The 20,631-nt window shown below is 45.9% G+C and overlaps 1 protein-coding gene across 1 annotated transcript in view; it reads left to right on the top strand.

Moving 5' to 3' along the window:
* The first annotated feature begins 8,886 nt into the window (after positions 1–8,886).
* The window catches only part of Lrrc1 (leucine rich repeat containing 1), a 113,885-nt gene continuing 102,140 nt past the window's right edge, over positions 8,887–20,631 (top strand). Inside the window, exon 1 of the mRNA XM_048423470.3 lies at positions 8,887–9,181. Coding sequence (XP_048279427.3) covers positions 9,023–9,181 — 159 coding nt within the window. The 5' untranslated portion in view covers positions 8,887–9,022. The remainder of the gene's footprint in view (positions 9,182–20,631) is intronic.

The following is a 20,631-nucleotide window of genomic DNA, read 5'->3' as shown; positions in this document are numbered from 1 at the left end:
CCAGATATCAAAATAACTTTTGACAGAGAAAATAATGGTGAGAAAATAAAGTTCTGTTCATGCCTGAATGTGATGCATTGTAATCAATGCAATGGCCACATTGAACATATATGGTATCAGAGACAGGTGGCGTGTCTGCTCATCAGCAACAAAGACATTTTACTTGAAAATTTTAATTGGACAGGGCCAGAAATATTTTACAGGTTAAAGAATATTTTATAGTAATAAGGCTCTGTTAGCCCAATTTTTTCTTGGTTAGAGGTTTGGGGAAATAGCCAGATGTAGGAGAAGGAACTGTCTGTCATTTCTGCAGCACAGCTCAGCTGTCCCTGTGAAACAGAGAACACACATTCAGTTTCCAGCAGTCCTCAGGGTCTGTCCTGTAACTTAGGCTGTTACATCATCACCCCTACCTGGCGAGGTAACCTCACACCTCTGTCTGCACTGCCCTCTTGGTCACAGTTGGTCTCTGGCTGTCACCCAGTCTTTCCCAGTGTGAACTGTGGTGGTGTTGTATTTGTTGTCCATGCCATTGGCTACTGATACTCACACAAACACGTGCACAGGAATGGACAGACAACACCACTGGACCAGGTCATATGCTACCTTTTCAAGTGTTTATTTGTGGTTCCTTTTAGTTTTTATCTAATACAGGGGATTGGACCATCTTTCCAGAAAAAAAAAAACCATCAAAAAATCTGCTTTTATATTTCTTACCTCAACAAGTTACCCTACCAATAACAATGGAAAACACAGAGCATTGGTTTTTCATTAGTACTGTGTATTTTTATCTGGTATGCATTTGTGAATTCATTACATTTGGTATTGAGAAATACAAAAATTAAAAAGAAGACAAAGGACCAAACTAAAGAACTACTTGTGAAGATGTGAGGTAAGTGGAACACTTGATTCTCCAGTGGGAATGTCAGTCTGATACAATGGAGACAAATACGCAGGTCACCCAGGAAACTCAAAATAATCACATAGCAATTCAGCTGTACCACTCCTGAAGGACCCCGAGACAGTGTTCTGCTGAGATCTGCACATCCATGCTTATTCCTGCACTGCTCACACAGTCAAGCTACAGAACAGACGTAGAAGTCCACTAGAAGGTAAGACAAGATAGCATGGTACACGAATACTTGGGATGCTCCTCTGCTGTGAAGAATAATGCAATTATGGCACGTGCAGGAAAATGAACGGAGAGCATTGTGTTAAGCGAAATAAGTCAGACTCAGAAAGACATGTCATGTTTTCTCTAACATACAAAGCACAGGTGTGTGTGTGTGTGTGTGTGTGTGTGTGTGTGTTAGCATGTCTATAGATAGAGGGAATGAAGGGGAAGAAAGGTCTGAAAGTGGAAGCAACGGGAGAAGGTGATGGGATAAACACGCTATGAGACCAGAAGGAAGGGCTGTTGGAGAGGAGGGGGCCCGTCAGGGAAGAAGAGGAGCAGGAGAGGGCAATGATGATAAAAATAAAAGCAAATATAATGACATGTATACAGTAAAATTAAATGTCACAGTGAAATCTACTGCTTTGTATGCTACCTAAAAAACTTAAAAAACTAAAAGTAGGGCTGGAGAGATGGCTCAGAGGTTAAGAGCATTGCCTGCTCTTCCAAAGGTCCTGAGTTCAATTCCCAGCAACCACATGGTGGCTCACAACCATCTGTAATGGGGTCTGGTGCCCTCTTCTGGCCTGCAGGCATACACACAGACAGAATATTGTATACATAATAAATAAATATTTAAAAAAAAAACTAAAAGTAACAACTACTACTCATATCATGTGATTTTTATATAACAATAACTTCTAGAACTGATTTTACTTATTAATTTAAATTTATTTATTTTAAAAAGTGCGTGTGTGTATGTGCACACATGTGCACATGTAAGTACACACACCACACTGTATATGTTCGGGTCAGAGGACAACTTGCAAGAGTCACTTTTCTCCTTCCAGTCTCTTCAATCTCCTGTGGGGACTGAGCTCATGTCTTCAGGCTTGAAGGACCAAAGAGAATTGTAGCTAAATTCTTTCTTCTGTAGATGACAAACTAAGATTCCATCTCAGGAGAACCCACAAGTTCTTGGCACTTAGGCCAGAACCTGGGCCTCATAGTCACGGCTTTTCCACCTTACATGTAAGTTCTGAGTCTTCAGAGGTGCTCTGTAGGATTCATTCACCTCCCTGGCCAGGCTATGTCTGCCTACTGAAAACTGACCTCTGGTCAGCCATCATCCTAAGGGGTCAGGTGTTCATCAGGTGCCACCTGTGGCCAGGCCCACTACCTTCAAGCATGTATAAGTCACACATTTCCCATGTTCAGGGATTAGGTTAGTAAGCACTTTTCTCTGCTCTTAGCTCTTGCAGGACTCTACAGCTGAATTAGAAATGCTGAAAATGTTCACTTAGAAAAAGCTAACAAATAACATTTACTTATATAGAGATGAGTAACCACACCTCATTTACAGAATTCTTAACAAAATATACATCTTAAAAATTCAGTACTCCAGAACACTTAAAACAAAACAAAACAAAACAAAACCCACAAAACCCAGTAGTTTCACTGGGCAGTGGTGGCACATGCCTTTAATCCCGAGGAGGCAAAGGCAGAGAGGATCTCTGTGAGTTTGAGGCCAGCCTGGTCTACAGAGTGAGTTCCAGGACAGCTAGGGCTGTTACACAGAAAAACCCTGTCGAAACTAACTAACTAAATAACTAAATAACAGTAGTTACTGTTAACATTTGAGAGCAGGATAAAAAACAGGTAATAATCACATGCCCAGCTTCATATAGTAATTTGAAAAAGAAGCCAAAAGCTCCACAATGTTTTTTTCAGCTACGCCTTGTGTGGCTTACCGACTGTGTACTGAAGAATCGATCACAGATGTAGACCCGAGGAGTCCCTCGACAACAGGGGGTGTCATCTGTGATCTCTTTCTCTCCTCAGTGAAAGACACGCTTGCTTTCTTAGTGTGCAGGAAGCATCATTTTCGGACCATTTGCTTCTCCTTACAAGAGACACCCCCTGGCAGGGACCAACACTTTCTGCTGATACGGTTCAGCCAGGCTGTGGAGGTGGAAAGGTGTTCCAGAGCACCCACGGTCACTAGATGTCACAAAATAGAATTGAAAACATACTCGAAAGATAGCAGGAAAAAGAGCGTCCTGGGAGACACAGCACTCAGATCTATTCAGCCCAGCAAGGGAACCCACAGCAGATCAAAGTCGCCAAAGTCCAACGTGGTGGTTTAATGAGTTGTTTTTGTTTTTTTTTTTTTCCTTTAACTGGGGTTACTAAATGGAGTCTGGGCTGGGATATACTAACAGGAGTATGGTTGGAAGGTTACTTCTAGGAGCAGGAAGACTTAAAGGCAGCTGCTTCCTCCAAAAGCCCTCCCCAGTTCCCATGGTAGCTCACGAAAGCTGCAAAAGCTGCAGTCCTGAAGCAGATCGAGAGTTCTGGGAAAGCTTCTCTGGGCAGCCTGGCTGGTAGTCTCCCTCCCTGCAGTGGTTTGCTCTGTTTATAAATTTGTTGAGAGGGTTACAGGAATGGTTCCTCTTCCCAGACAGGCATGTTTGTGTACAGCTTCCCTGTCCTCTTGAAGGGAATGTTTCCATTCGTAGGAAGGCGTTTTACAAGGGAAGGATGAGAGTCAGACGGCATCAATGGAAAACTAAAAATAAAACAGAAAACACAAATCCAACCATCAGGACTACCGTGAGTGTAGACGTGATAACTCCGTTAGTGGAAAAACAAGGGAAGGGGCCGGGGTGATGGCCCAGTAGGTAAAGGCACCAAGCTTGACAACCTGAGCTGTCAAACTCAAGTGCAGATACATGTAAGTGTGTGCCCCTGAGTATATTAGTGCACACACACACACACACACACACACACAAACATGTGCTTGCATATGCACATACACACATAATTTCTGTACAAGTCAAGGGAAGAGTACTAATTGGCAATAAGAGACCCAGTGTAGTGGTCTTGCTTCTGATTATAAAGACTGTTGAGCTCTAAATTATTCGTTTATGGAATTCTATAGGTTCTCAGGTGTCTGAATGGTTTGAATTAATGTATCTTTGTCTTGAATTCCAAACATCTCTGGAAAAATATTCTTAAATTTAAATCTGGGGATGCATGATTAAGGTCTTAGAGTTGCATTTATTAAAAGGGCCCTGGGGTTTTTATGCAAAGAGATGTTTTGTCAGTGTTCAGCTTTGCATATGATTTGATTAGCACACACACACACACACACACACACACACACACACACACACACCTCAGAGGGTTACTCCTGCGTTCCTTTATAAGATGAAAAAGTCAGGTTCTTGATAGACAGAAGACCCTTCGTGTGGGAAGTCCTTCTGTATATGTGTTGTTTTTAATTGGTTAATAAAGAAGCTGCTTTTGGCCAGTAGCTTAACAGAATATAGCCATGCTGGAAGATCTGTCTGTCTATCTTTCTATCTATCTATCTATCTATCTATCTATCTATCTATCTATCTATCTATAGAGTAGGTGGAGTCAGGGAGAAGCCACGTAGCCACCACAGGAGACAGACGCCTCCACTGGAACCCGCCAAAACTTAGCCAGTAGGCCACGACTTTGTGGTGATGCACAGATTAATGGAGATGGGTTAGTTTAGGATATAACAGCTATCTAGAAATACACTTAAGCTATTGGCCAAACAGTATTGCAAATAATACAGTTTCTGTGTGATTATTTCGGTTCTGGGCAGCCGGGAATGAACAAGCAACCTCCCCCAATAGACCCTCTATCCTGTTACAATTTATAGCTTGATATCCCCTTGACAACAGCCTTTCTCCCAGGAAGACTCCAAGCTCTGACACTCCCTTTGTTTCTCAGAAAAGTAACCCAGTGCCTGACATATGGCAGATACTTACCCCAAAAGTCACTTACCCCAAAGAGCTTCCTAGCCTGGGCTGTAATTTATAACTGCCTGTAGGATACATTTACCAAGATATTCTCTCTCTCTCTCTCTCTCTCTCTCTCTCTCTCTCTCTCTCTCTCTCTCTCTCTGCATCCTGGCACCCCTGTGTGGGGAGGCTAGTCGAGAGCATCAGCTGCTCTGTCCTCTTGTTTTTCCTTGTCATCTTGAGACAGGATCTGTTACTGAACTTGGAGCTTGCTGGATTTTTGGCTAGGCTGGCTAGCCAAGCAAGCCGAGGTGGTCAGAGGATCATACAGCCGCGTTTGGCTTTTGTATAGGTGCTGGGCAGCCAAATTCAGGTCCACAAGCTTCTGTATGGAGCAAGTGCTCGTACCCACTGAGCCATCTTGCCAATCTCTTATTTGTTAATTAAGAAATTAAACACATCCACATATAAATTTTGTAGAGTAAATGTGTCTATTTTAAGGAGATTTCTTTGAGTTTAATAAAAGCCCACATGTATGTAACTACCAACCAAATAAATAGTTCCATCACTTCCCAAACTTGATCAAGCCATTTGCCATTTCCGTCCCCCTTCCATTTCCATGTAAACTAGCTGCAGGCAGGCACTGATTTAGATTGTATCATTTTATATTAGTTTTCACCTTTTTAGAATTTTACATACGTTACATAATATAATACGTACTTTATTATATATAGCTTTTTCTGTTTGTTTTGCTGTTGCTTTTTCCAAGACAGGGCTTTTCGGTGTAACAGGCCTAGACACCCTGGAACTCCCTTTGTACTTGTAGACCAGGCTGACCTTGAGTCCACAGATATTGCCTGCCTCTGGTTCCCGAGTGCTGGGATTAAAGGTGCACGCTGGCTTGTATATGCTTTTTATTTTATTTATTATTTTTTTAACGGATGTGATTTTTGAGATACATTTATTTGTTACCATGCTTTAGTAGTTTATTTCCTTTTACCGTTCAGTTCTAGTCCATCATTTCTATAGGCTACATTTTAATCTGCTGATTAATATTTAGTTCTTTTAATCTTTTGACTAATATTAACAAAACTGCCAATGATATTGACAAATAACTTATACCTTTTGTGTGTGTGTGTGTGTGTGTGTGTGTGTGTGTATACCATGTAGTGTAATGGTTGGATCATTAGGGCAGACATACAGGGAAGCTTCAAATTATTTTGTATAGTGGTTTCAACATTTTACTTTCTTGTCAGCAATGCATGAGTTCCTGTTACTCAGTATCTTCAATAACACAGGATTACCAGCTTTTTTTTTTTTTCTCCAATGGCTAGGTGGTGGTATTTCATACTCATTTTAAAATGAACATGCCTGGATTTCTGAATCGCAGTCATATCTTTCTTACCAGCTGCCACTGTAGGAATTTGTGGTTAAAAAATGTAACAAAAAAGTTAGGAATTAAAATAACAAACTATTAATCGATCCATTTTCATCCTCTTCGCGGTAAGGGCTATCTTACTCTTTGCTGTGTTTCTGGTATCTAGCATGTGTCTGGTGAATATCTGCTGTTATGCAGTAAACTATCCTGAATTATTCATCCCCAGTGGGCAGGTGGTCCTGAATTATATAAGAAAGCACAGTCAGTAAGCCACGGAAACCAAGCCGATAAGCAGCATTTTTCCACCTGACCTTTGCTGAACTCAGTTCCTGTCCTCGCTGACCCCAATGATAAGATTGCTATCCTGACGTGTAAGCCAAATCAACCCTCAAATCTTATGCTGGTTCGTTGTCAGCTTGTCACAAGGCAGAGTCATCTAGGAGGAAGGAACCTCAACTGAGAAAATGTCTCCATCAGATTGGCCTGTGGGCAAGTCTGTAAGGCATTTTCTTGATGAAAGATTAATGTGGGAGGGCCCAGCCCACTGTGGTTGGTGCCATCCCTGGTAGGTGGTCCTGGGTTGTGTGAAAGAGTCAGCAGACCAAGCCAGTACACAGCCTTCCTCTGCAGCTTTAACTTCAGCTGCTGGCTCCAGGTTTCTGTCCTGCTTGAGGTCCTGCTTTGGCTTCCCTCAAAGATGGACTGTAATCCGGAAACGTGAGCCAGACCAGCGGTTTCCTCCCTAAGTGACTTTTTGTTAAGGTGTTTCTAGCAGCAATAGAAAAGTAACTGGAACACAGAGCTAAATGAACTCAAAGCTGGCAGTTAAGTCGTGTGGACCCTGGTAGTTTTCAATCGGCAAAGCTAGTGAGAGGGTCCGCCGTTCAAAAGGCTGCAGTGTCTTTGGAAATAAGAAGATACATAGATCACAACACAGAAAAGCATATAAATGCTTTTTCAGGGTGGAATTCTTAAAAGACCAGCCATATTTTAAAAATACATATATCATAAATAATCTAGTGCGAATATCTCTGAAAAAGCAACATGAAACCGAGTAGGTCAGCTTTCTATAATTTTTCAAAAAGTAGTTGGGAAACCCGCAAAGTTGATGAGGTATTTTCTTGGATGTCTCAATCAGAAACCAAATTTTTCCACGGGAGGTGGCAGAAAATGGGTTTCATGCATGCTTCTGGAATGCAAGAATGAAGGAGGAGTGGAGGCTCAAAGTCCTCCTCAAGAATGCAGGAATCAAGTCAGCACAAACGGAGAGTAGAGCGGCAGGAATTAGGCACGGGCTGTAACTAGCAGGCCTTGCTGGTAATCCTGAGGTAGAAACAAAAGTCGAATTTCCTCCCTCCTCAGTTAAGAGGCCCTTCGATAGAGAAGAGATGGTTATGGGTCCCTTCCTTTCTCCACTTGGGCAAAGGGCCCTGTGCAGTTAGAAGGACTGAAGAGACAACTAAAAAGGGGTCAGAGCAAATTCTGCCTTGGTCACTATGCATGCTCACCTTTCAGTCTTCTCCAGATTTGAGCTGTGGGAGCACAGGGCTTCCCGCTGCTCGGTGGGGGAATCGGAGGAGACTCTTAAAACAGTCCATTGTTACCGTATTTGGTGTAGACCGGATCAACAACCGTTCGTGAAGGAGTGTCTGGTTTATTCTGAGATCGTGACTGGTGATCAACAGGAAGGAATAGAAGGTTCGAGTGTCTGGCTACAGTAATAGAAACGTGTCAGGGGCAAAGGAAGAGTCATGTTCCTCACTCCGAAAGCTATTACTTGGGTTGCAGTCTCCCTTTTGTATGGAGTAGGGGGCTGTGGAAGAAACACAGGAGCCAGGTGCAGGAGGCTCATTAGGCCTCCTGGACCAGTCCCTTCTGTACTTCTTCAGCCCAGGTTAGGCCCCAAGGCACATTTGGCCGAAGCAGAACTTGCCCAGAATTGCATCTTTGCCAGCTCCTTTCCCGGAGCATCTTTTAGAAGATATTGACGATCTGTCACCCATGCTTTTGGTAGCACCAAGAAGAGGGTGATGCTTACATCTCAGATAAGCCCGGGTCACTGAAGATGCTCTCAAGACGTGGAGTCCGCCAACGTGTGAGCAGACGCAGGACACAAGGGGGATGTCGGAAAGCCAGACTCGGCTCCAGCGCTACCCCAGGCTCAAGGTACGCTGCAGGGCGGTACTTCCTGACCCCGGAAGGGAAAGTTGTTTTGGGGAAGGGGAGCGAAAAGAAGAGGTACAGTGAGTAAAACTAAAACTCGGAAGTTGTTGGCTCTCTCTCTGGCCTTCGGTCCCTGTCCTCCTCTGGTTCTTTTTAGAGCACGGTTCCCTCCAGAGTCCCACGCTGTTCAAATTGCCGCTAGGAAGGGACCGCAGGAACGCCGGTTCCCCCCGACCCTCCCGGGAACCGGGTCTCCAGGAAAACCCGGAGCGGAGCATCCCCCGGCTGGGACACGCCCTCCGCGTGCGGCTTTGTGCGCATGCCCAGTGCGCGGCAGCCGCGAGTAGGAAGCGGAGCGCAGCGGTGGGGGAGGTGGGAGGGGACGCTTCGCCGTAACGAAGGCGCGGGACGCGGCAAGGGTTCCCGTGGCTTCCTCCGGGCGTTCGGGACCGTGGAGCCCTTGCGAGGCGCGAGCGAGCCTGGGGCCAGCAACGAGCGCGGAGCAGCGGGGCGGCCGGGCGGAGCGGGCTCCGAGCCCCGGGCTCCGCGGCTCGGGACACGGCTCCGGCGGCAGCAGCGGCGGGGGCGGCGATGTTCCACTGCATTCCCCTGTGGCGGTGCAACCGTCATGTGGAGGCCATCGACAAGCGCCACTGCTCGCTGGTCTACGTCCCCGAGGAGATTTACCGCTATGCCCGCAGCCTGGAGGAGCTGCTGCTGGACGCCAATCAGCTCCGGGAGCTCCCCGAGGTGAGTGCCCGCCTCACCTGGCGCGGCGGCCCGGTCTGCGCGCTCCTTCGCCGACTGCTTGGCTCCGGCATAGCCTGGCCAGCGGGGAATCACGACTGCCCTCAGCCGCCCCCATCCCTCCTTGCTTCCCGAACCCCATCCTCCAATAAAAGTTCTTTTTCATTTATACTGAAGGACTTGGTATTTAACAAGTAGTTACTTGGCGAGTGGAGAGAGGTTCTGGCTAGTGGAGAGACCTTTGGGAACTAACGCCTGTTAGGTGGAAACCAGGTAGCTCAAACTGTTCCCAGCTGGGGGCGACCATGCGCCCCGTCACGCCCCAGGGCCGGTCGGCTGGCCGCCAGTTCCCGGGCCAGTGGCCCGGAGCGCCTCGCTTTGGGCTAAAACAAGTCCCAGAGGACATTTGGGACCTGGCAGCCTCAGTATCTTGGCATCTGTAAGGAATGTGCTCCTGGCCTTATCTTTGTGGGCTGTGCCCTGGAGAGATGGCGCTTGGTCGGCTCCCCTGGCCCTATGGCGGCATTGGGGTGCTGGGCAGGAGGAGAGCTGGTGCTGGTGGCCAAGTGCCCGCCGCTAAGGCACTGCGTGCGTGGACCTGTTGCGTGGTTGGAACTGCCTTGAATGTTTGCAGTGGCTCCCGCTGCGAGTCAACCCTAATGCCGCCTCTCTGTCCCTGAGCCACCACGGAGCTTGCTTGGGTCTGTCCTATCACTCACTGATGCCGTACCTATTCAGAGTTGTTTACGAAAATTAATCATTTGCCGGACCGAACTTGTCCAGTGACTGATGCTGATTGTGCTTTTAGGAGGGTCGGGACAGGGGTAGACGCTGAACTTTTAACCCTTGAATTTGCCTCAGGACTTTAGCTTTAACTGTTAAAGGGGAAGACATCCCAAACCAGGTGTATGTAGGAAGTAAGCCGGTGGCAATCCAAAGGTTCAGGAAATGGAAGACTGCTGGGGGGCGGGGAGAGAGCCTAAAGGCCGGAGCCTCGGAGTGCAAATACCTTGTTTGTCCTTTGGTAACGCTAATGCCCAGTCATTTTCAACGACGTTCTGTTCCGATGTTCCTGTTTGTTGGAGCACGGGCTGATAACGATCTCCAGCGCTGACAGAGTTTAGAAAATCTGAACTATGTTTTTCTCAACATCTCAAGTGATGCCCCTCTTGAATTAACTTTCCTTGGTTCCCATAGCCGCCTGTGTGTGACCCCAAAGACTCCCCTCACCAGGAACAGAGCACCCACCCACCCACCCCCAGTTTGATTCAGTAGGAAAACCATGCAGTTTCCGCAGGCATGTCTGATTTTGCAGGCATTTTCAAACACATGATCTAGTTTTTAGCCTCACTGTGCTTTACTTAAGTGGTAAGCTCAGTGCTTTAAGGTGTATAATTTTCGAAACATAGCAAAAGTTACTTTAATGCTTTTCAAGGGATTTGAAATGCAGTTATTAAAAGGCTTCGTAAAAAGCTCTTGACTATCGACTTTGCTGGAGCATTTGTGTTTTATTGTGGAATTGGAAGCTTTCTTTGGATTGGCCCTTCATTGCCTTCTGCAGTTTGTGAGATTTCCGGTAGTGCTCCAGAATTTTGCTTGGCATGGGAGACTGAGAGTTTTGGACGGCTCAGGTATTGGTCAACGACAACACAAGCTCAAAATATAGTCTGATGGCATCCTGTAAATATAGTGAACAAACATTTCAAAACTGAAAGATGGCCTTTCTTATTGGGAAGTATTGCTCTCACAGCCTCGGGTCGTGGTCCTGTAAAGTGGATTTCTCTGTCTTATTTCACCGTGACAGTGGGATTGTATGTGCCTGTTTGTTTCATTCAGCTTTTCCTTGGGCTGGCCACTGTTGGTGTTTGAGATCTGTATAACTCATTACTGTTGCTCACTGGTCCCCCAAATTCCTGTCTCCCCACCACCATATCACCACCACTCTTGATGGACAGCTTCAAAGGTCCTTAGTGCGGTGGCCATACCAGCTGTATGTTTTATTGCCTATAATTTGGGAGCACAGCCAGAAGGGAGGCCTGCCCCTCTACTTGGGCAACAGGCTTTGGGATAATGATGGGCACCTAGTTTCCTCGGAAAAGCCTGCAACCTCTCATTTGCTCCCACATTTTCATTTACAAATTGAGACGGGGAATTGCAGTGAGTTTCTCAGGGCTCTGCACCGTATTAGACGCAGTCTCTGGCTCCCCCCACTTACCGAACTGTCAGACAACTGCAGTCTCCCTGAACACGCAGCATGAGTCTGGGGCTCATTCTGCTTCTCACTTCATCAAACCTTTAGCTATTCAGTCCCTCCTTCTTGAGTCATGTGATTTAAACTTGGCCTTGTTAAACATTTATTGAAGCACCATTACTTACTAGTTATTAAGAATGTAGAGATTAAAGAAGCTATGATCCTTCCGAGCTGATCACAGCCCTGTGGAGCGGCTGATGACTCAAATGCAGATGTGACCGGGCTGGAGAGGGTAGCACACTTGTCAGCCCACTCACCAGCCGCAGACATGCTGTCACTCACCTACTCGACCTCAGAAGTGGGTCAGCATCGCGGTGGCTTCTCGGCAGTGCAGGCCAAGGGTCAGCACCCTCATCTTGAGCTTGGCTTTGATTGGGTGACAGTGTTTCCGTCTGTCTGCAGCTTCTGTGTCACCTGTCCCTGAAGCTAGATTCTTTTGGTGTCTGTACCAAGATAGTCTCTCTCTCTTTTGCCCTCTTAAAGTGCCTGCATGCTTTTGTTCTCTCCTGTAAGCACGGAACCTTACCCTTGTACCCAGGAGGTCTTACTCAATAAACAGTTACTTTTCTAGAATTTTCTATCGTCGTCTCTTTGCCTTTTGCTAGTCTTTGGTTGATTGCCCGATGAAAGTGTTTCCAACACCCATCTTCCTCCCATCATTCCTTCACATCCTAACTTACGTGTCTTCTAGTTCTAGAGCAGTTACCATGACCTAAGCTCAAGCCTTATATGCTTTATGTGTTCCGTGTGTGTCTACCCAGCTCAGTCATTACCTCCACGAGGGCAGGGTTGTTCATGGCTGAACCTAGGACACATGTGGTACGTTGTGGGCCCTCAAGTGCTTGTTCCATAGAAGACTCCTCATGTGTTGACTTCAGAAGTCTGCCTTACCTTGGCCATCATAATTCCCCTTCCTGTGTCTGCCTTGCTACTCTGTTGAGATGTCAGTCAGCACCTTTCTTTCAGAGTTCTTGTCCTTCCTTGGAAGGCTTTGTCTTTCATCTCTCTTGTGCTGTCTTTGTTGTCTTTGAAACAATCCTTACACACTATGAACATTGCCACAAATATGAGTTCATTTTCAGCATTTGTAGCTTGCTCAAGCAAGGGGCTGTCTCCCCACTTAGAGCAAGTTAGCCATGTTTCAGTTACGTCTGCTCTTTGGAAGTGTTATTTCTCCTTGCAGTTCCTTTCCTGAGGGATGGCTAGCTATTCTTCCTGTTCCCAAGGCCTATATATTTAACAGATTGATTCTCCACTCTGTCTTGTCATCATGGTTTGTTGTTTTTTCTGAAAATGCCATCTTTCCTCGCAGTTTCTTGTGTCCACCTGGATCCATATGGCTTTTTGGTTATCTTTTACCAAGGCTCTTTGGGTTGTTTCATGAAGGGGCAGTGGGGCCCACATACTGGGTTTAGCGCGTTCAAGACAGAGCCCTGTATCTTGGATACTTTTCTCCAGCCTTTATTTCTGCATGTGTCACACTGCTCACTTTGCAGTGTAGTCTGAGATATAGAAGATCCGTGCGAACGCAAGCTATTTCTGAATACTGTGGCAAGAACTTACTATTACTGTGTTTCTAACTGAAGTTTTAAGAACCATTCCCCCTCCCTGGAGTTTGTTAAACCCAAATTAAAGTTTTGATATTATTTTCAGCAATTAAAAAAGTCACACATCCTATAATGTTTAGATGACTTTATAAATGAGTAATTATTGCCTAGCCTCCTGAGCGCTCCTTTCATGTTTATAGCTAATGGGAGAAGAGTAGATGAGGCAGGTGATGCCGGCAGTTGGACGAGCAGAGTCTGCTGTATTTCCTCAGAGAGAAATGACGAGAGCTGAAAGGTAGCAGCCTCCGTGGGGTAGTTACTCAGAATTAAAACCCAAACCCTTGCACCTGGTTAATATTATTCACTACGTTGTCGGTAGCCAGGTAGCATCTACAACATTATGCAATTGCTCTGTGATACCAAGTTACCGTCGGTCTCCTTTCTTGTCTTTAGTGGATTTTTAGGTTGTTTTACTTAATAGTTTATGTAAGAGCTAAGGCATACGGATGACACACCTATATGCTTAATTGGGTGTATAATAAAAATAATTCAATTATTCAATAAAAGACCAATTTCACATTTAAGGAATGTGAATGTTTCTAGCAAAGAGGCTCGAAAGGGATTGTCCCTGTTGATGCACACATTTATCAAGTAGAGAAACAGTTCGTTTCTCAGACATGCTGCTATTACTTTACAGTTTAGCACTTAATTGTGTTCTGATTGTTTTCTGTGTTAGTTCACACCTTCCCCATAGATTTCCTCAGTCCCTACACTTAGAGGTGAGAAAACCAAGCTAGAGAAGTTGTAATTTTCTCAGGTTGGATAGTATCTGTGACAAAATTATTGCAGCTACTCCTTACTAAGTTCCAAATTTTGTAATAAGGTCTTTCCAGAAATTATTTTTCTTACTCCGAATAACAAACCATTGTAGTCATTATAACTTCAGTTTTCCAAATGCAGAAAAAGGCTTAAGAAACTTAAGAGGCATGGGAACATTTGGATCCCCCCAACCCCACGCCACCTACCTGGCGGGCCGGGGCCTGGGGCGAGTAGAAACCTCTGTAGGAGGCTTTTACAGCTTTGAGGAGTTTCATACTTTTGGGGAAAGGGGGTTGAGAGAGGCTTCAGAGGAGGCCATTCAGAATAGGCTAAACGGAGGGAAGAAATGAATTGTGCATCCTTCCAGGTGTGGCGACTGAGGGGGCCGCCTGAGTGGTGGAATCACACTACAGTCGAGTCGAACTCTGCCCTGGGCATCTTAGGTACTGTGAGTTGAGTTGTTGTCTGAGGAAGGTGATTTCTGGGGGTAGAGGATTTCTGGGAGGTGAGTCAGGAACCCTTGCCTGGTGCAGCTGGAGGACTTTTGGCACCCTTGTAGGAAAACTGGGGACAAGGCCCTGAGACTGCTCCTCCTGGGAGTTCTTAGTCTGCTGTATCACCTCTGTGTCATGCTCACCCTCCTGGAGTTTGGCTTTCTTTTGTTGATGTATTTCCCGAATGTGGGATACCTGCATTTTACTAAAACATTGTGAGTTTTGTATGTAGGCTTTACCTTAGGAGGAAAATGGCCAGCCAAATGTGTTATGGGTAGGAAGAATTTGTTACCTTTTTCTCTTTTCAGGTGAATGTGGCCACCATGTTTATAAAAGTGTACCCTTAGTGACCCTGGTAACTCCATGGGCTTTATTTTTCTGGGAAACATGAGTACATCTCTCTCTGTGTAGATCTGAGTACATCTATATAAGTGCCCTGAACTTTTAACAGACTTGAAATTTAGGGGTTAAAATACTTCTGTCTTTATAGAATGCCAGCAGTATCAGTAGTGACAGTCGCAAGCACGGGAGGGAGGGCTGCGGTGTGGGATGGGCAGCTGCAAGTGTTCATGGAGGTCAAGGGCAAGTTTGACAGCTGTAAGTTTCCATTCCAAGTGCAGACCTAGAAGTCACGCCTGTCTTCTGCCCCAAGAGCTGCGTGAAGGGTGAAAATCATGGGTCAGGCCTTGGTAAGTGCGCAGGAGGATCTTCTGGATGGCCATTAACTTTCTCTTAGGTGTAATTTAGTGGACAGGAATGGTAATTTATGTTGCATGTTCTAGTGTGTGTGTGTGTGTGTGTGTGTGTGTGTGTGTGAGAGAGAGAGAGAGAGAGAGAGAGAGAGAAGTTTAAAATACCTTGGAGCCCTTGGAGAATGTTTGCCTTGATCATAATTGTTGAAGAGTTTACTTATGAAAGGTAAAACTTCTAGAATCCAGAGACTTGACTCATTCAGGGGTGGGGTGGTGTTTTTTGTTTCTAGGAACCTCAAGGAATGAATTCGCCTCATTTTGGTGGGAGGAGGTGTTATTTCTAATTATGGAGTTGTCTAGATGATTTCTTGATGGTTTGGCTAGATGGGACCTCTGTGGCCCCTTCTTGCCGCAGTTAGTGCCTGCTTCTTTGGAAAACATAATTAAGAGGAGCAGTCATCTTGGGCAGGAGGGTAAGGGCTCTAGCTTAGATAGGTAGTTGTGAGGGCCAGATGTGGCTTCCAGACCATTCAGGATGTGATGTGAGTTCAAGCGGTTCGACGTGTTTCGAAAATGCTGGCTCCACACCTCTGTCTTCATGCTGTTGCTATGGCTGAGCGTGGGCTGTGGTGTCAACTTGGTTTTTTTTTTTCTGATAAGATTGATTTGAGTTCGATGCTTGAAATAAAAAAAAACAATTTTTCTTGTGATATCATCCATTAGAAGGTTTATCTTTCTTTAAAACTATTTTTGAAGAATGAATAATGATTGCTAAGTTTTGGAGCCCAGGGTGGTGTTGCAGTGCGCATAGGAATCACAGACTGATGGATGCAGACTTGTCACCATGCCTCTTGACTCACTTCTTCATCATTTCCTCATGGTGAAAACCCTCCCTTTTCTTATATATATATGGGAGTTTTCTTGTGTGTATATCTGTGTGTCTGTGTATGCCAAAATTATAGATGGTTGTGAACCAACATTTGGGTGCTGGAAATCAAACCCAGGTCCCTTGGAAGAGCAACAAGTGCTTTTAACCACTGAGCTACCCCTCTAGCTCCAAACATCCACTCTAAAAGAACATATTCTTAACCTTGCCACAGCAGTAATGCCAATGGGAAGCTGGGCTAGGAGGTTTGGGGGTTTAAGGCTAGCCTGGGCTATGTAGGAAGGCAGTGTATTAAAAACAAAAGCAGAAAAAAAAAAGAGAGAAAGAAGAAAGGAAATAAAGGATTCTTAGGAGGAATTTCTTCTTCCTCTTCATACATGGCCATGGCTTATCATTTAAACAAAAAGGATTCCTCCATCACGAATGATTGCTGGGTCCTTGTTCTGGTTTCCTGCTGTATCTTGGCCATTTTCCATATCAGTGTGTGTTATAGGTTAACATCGATGTAGCTTTCAATTTGGCTTTTACATAATCATTTTAAAAAATTGTTCTCCTACTGTTAGGTATTTGAGTTGTTTCCAATTGCTTTCAGTGATGAACCATGCTGGTTTAAATGGCTGGTCGAGATTATATTGTATGCTTGAGCAAATATGTCTTGAAAAGGAATTTAAAGAATAATCGTTGGATGAAACAAGAGTGTACTTGCAGTTTCTCTCCTAGGCTGGAGATTCTCTTCCAGAAGAGCCCTTTGGTGGCTCTAGTCAGGTAGGTCGGAGGTTTATGCTAGATCTCTGGGAGAAAGCACTTAATGCTTGCCTTCAAGGAGCCAGCCGGCTATTCTCAGGCAAAGAAGTTTAGCATTCTGGAGTTCCTAATGGAGATAAGTGTCCCATGGTGCCGAAGACCAGGCATTGCTGTGAGCCTCCGGAAGAGCTCCTTGCTCTGGCTTTCTCGGCATCTGAGCTCAGAAGGCCTGACAGTGGACCGGGCGCTACAGACAGCTGTCTTTTGCAAGAGGACACAATACTGTGTTAGGAGAAAAGATGGTCTGAGTTGACATGATTCTGTTCCCAGAGCGAGGGGACAGTTGTGTGGAGGATGTCGGGCAGCACAAGTCTTGGGCATCCCCTAGGTGCGATGACCGTGAGTCAGCCCTCCAGCTGTCCTCTCTCCACTGTGGCCCCGTGCAGGCCTGCACCGCCGGTTTGAAGAGAAGGTATGCATGGCAGCTGGGGGATTGTTCGAGCTGTGAGACTTTACGCAAACAACTAAATCTGTATTGAACCTGTGCCTCGGTTTGATCATCTTTGAAAAGAAAGGAATGGAGTCCCCACCCTATATAGTTGTCTGAAGATTAACTGTGCTAATACCTATCTCTACACTATGGGTAATGGTAGCTGGCAGATAGGAAAAGACAATGCGATTTTACCCTTATCGATGTTGATTGTTTGGTGTTAGGAGCCCAGGCCTTCATTGTTCCCATCTTTGAATCCTTTCTCAATACTTGGTCAGAGTGATCTGAGACACAGACGTAGAGTGGCGTCTCCAGCGTGGCCTCCCTGCACTTGCAGGGTAAGTTTGGCAACATTCTTGTCATCTGCTTTCTCCTGCCCTTTTTGCGACTTGCACCTGTGCTGCACAATAGCCAGCTGCCCCGAGTCACTAACACTGTCTCATGCTGTGAGGCTTCCTGTCGGTGACTGAATCTTTGCTGCTCCACTTTGGTCTCCTGTTTCAGTGCTCCGGTCCTGCGGGACAGAGATCGGGAGGAACCTTTTCCTTCTCCTCTGTGGTCTGTGGAGTCCACTGACACTACTCTTGATTGTAAACAGACCTGTTTTCCTTTAAAGCAAATGATGGAAGCTCCCACCCACCCCCCAGAGTTTGCCCGCTTTTCATTAAAGCATCTAGCATAGAGAAGACATCAACTAGATATTTGAAAATGTTCTTGAGGAAATTTGTGGCCCTTTTTGGGGGAGTGAATGAAATTAATGGGTTTCGAGGTCAGAGAGATTGCTCATTGCTCAGTGGATATGGTGGTTGGCACCCAAGCCAGGCAGCCTAGCACATGCAGCTTGACTCCTAATGAGCCTCTACCAGGAAACGGGAGGTGGGGTAGGAAGAGCTGAAGCTCACAGGACAGCTAGCGTGGCTCACAAGGCAGTAGGAAACAACAAAACCTGTTTGTAACAGGACAGCAGACAAGGGCCGACACTTGGAGGTTGTCCTCTAATCTCAATCACTCATGTTCTCTCCTTCTCTCTCTCTCTCTCTCTCTCTCTCTCTCTCTCTCTCTCTCACACACACACACACACACACACAGTGGGTTTGATGATATCTGTAAACGTGTGACTGAAGATTATACTAAGACTGTCAGCAGTCCCTGCTGTATGTGTGGATCCATGATGATGGAAAAAGACAGCACTGACCTAGGAGAGAACGCTAGGTCCTGGTCCCCGCTCAGTTCTCTTACGTGAATGGTGGAGGATGTAGACGATGTACGGTCCTTTTGTGTTCTGACTTTCTCAGTTGCTAATTCAGAAGTTGCTATTCCAGGACGACCTTTCAGAGAGCACTGCCATAGCTGAGCATTTGCTTCAGTGGGCGCTTGGTGAGGTGAGTGGAACCCCAAATCTAGGCTTAATTATTGCAGTCAGGCATTCGATAATCAGACAAAACTTTTCCAGATGAGCATCTTTCTGTGGTCGTTGTTGATTCCCAGAGTCAATTAAGAAAGAAAGACCAGCAGATTTCCTCTGGTTAGTGTGCATACCTTCACACACGTGCGCCTGCACATCTCTCCCCAGCCCACACACACTCACTGACTGCTTCATGTCTGTCAGTTTTTTTCCCTCAGCTTTTAAAGCTACAAGGAGCTGGGGGATTTGGCTAGGATTTTTTGTGTTTTTAGTAAGTTAGCTCAAGTCAGAGGTGGTGGTCCTCCCTGAGGTTGGCTTGATACCAAGAGAATATATTTGGGGACTCTGGTTCAGGAAGAGATCATTAGGAATATCAGTGGATCAGGGTCTGCCCAAGGCTTTTCAGTCCATAGTTCTGTACTCTTGAGGAATAAATACCAGCTCTGTCAGGATGTTGGTTCCGGACTTCAGAGGCATCCCAGCTCAGGAGTGGGAGCTGGGATAGGACTTCCCTGCTTCCTCCCAGGCCCTCTGGCACCTTTCCTTAGTCCCTCCAGGTATTCACTGAGTGCTGGCCTTGCGTCAGGCTTTGTTCTTTCCAGCAGGACAGATAGAATCTGTGTCTCTGGAACCGCAGGTAAGCCAGATAAACAAGTACAGATCTTTGATTTTTTTTTTAAAGCTATCATTTTATTTTATTTTATGGTGGGGTGGGGTTGCAAGGGCAGAGGACAGATCCGAAGGGATGGGAAATGAACGGGATGGAGATGTATAATGTAAAAGACACAAAGAATAAATAAAAAAGAAATTTAAAAAACCCAAAAAGCTGCAAAGCAGAAATGCCGTAGCGATTACGTCTGTGGAGGTTCCTGTTTCTCCCAAGGCCCCTGCAGGAACGTGACTCTTGTCCTAATGCATGGCAGGCAGCCACTACTCCAGCACAGCGGAGGTAAAGGTCTGAGGATGAGCTTGGTGCGTTCGAGTCTTGGCACGGGATGGGGTAGCAGTGGGAAATTAAGGTGACAGTGCTTGCTTGTCATCACTTGGTGTCTGGCATGTGGTAGGCGTGAGGTCTTGCTGATTCACAGGACTGGGTACGCAAGTTCAGTTGTATAGGAACTGTTGAGTAGCCGAGTCCTGGTGGGGGTTTTAAAGAGACCTGGCATTGAGAGAAGGCCGGTGACTGAATGTGTTCTGGGGACGGTGCCTCAGTGTGTTGTAAATCCTCCCTGTGATAAACACATTTCCTGCTCGTGAAGCCCACGTCCTCATTTCACGTCAAATAGCTTTTTCCTACAGATAGGACACTGGGACACAGGGACCCTGAACAACTTGCCACCTACCTGTTAGTAGCAGAGCTGGCACTTGAAGACATAGGGTCTCCACCACTGGATCTTCCTGCCTCAAGGTCAAACCCGTTGAAAGCCCCTGCTGAGCCAGGAGTCCCCATCTGTTCTGTAAAGGGCAGCAAAGAGATGTTTGGCTGTTTTTGCATCATTAATAAAAAGAGCCCTGAGCTGAGAGATAGTTTTCAGAATCAGGTCGCCAAGGATTAACGAGCTCATTCATGCATAATCTCTGGAAGATTAGTGGCATCCATTCTTTGGTCTGGCACTCTCACCTTCAGGAGATAGCTAACCATCGGATTCTCACCCGTTTTTCCCGTGAAAGCCCATTTGTTAGAGATGATAGGAATCGTACGCTGCTTTGTCAGAGCAGTGCCCGCTGTAACTCACTGTGCTGGAAGTCGGCTCCCTGTTTGCAGAGCGTGGCATCAAGACATTGGCTTGAGACAGTCTTCAGTCTTGACCATGCCTGCCAGTATTGTAAAGTGGGTCCTACTGTACCTTCTGGAAATGCACACATTCCCATACTGCTACCGCTGGGTGCTATTAATGAATGAAAATGAGCGTTTGGTAGTCGCTCTCACGGCCCTTGCTGTGACAGAAATCCCTGGGAGACATAACTTGAGGAGCAAAGGTTTGGTGGACTCATGGCTTCAGGGTTTCACGCTCCTGGAGCAGGGATGGCAGGGTAGAGTTGATTCTTGAGAGATGGAGCATTGTGAAGACTAGGAAGCTGAGAAAACTGAAACCACGGACAAGGGTATGCCCTTCATGGGCCT

This window comes from Myodes glareolus, chromosome 4, assembly GCF_982192425.1.
Source record: "Myodes glareolus chromosome 4, mMyoGla1.1, whole genome shotgun sequence".
Lineage (NCBI taxonomy): Eukaryota > Metazoa > Chordata > Mammalia > Rodentia > Cricetidae > Myodes > Myodes glareolus.
Note: the sequence above shows the minus strand (reverse complement) of the source record. Positions and strands in the feature narration are given on the sequence as shown.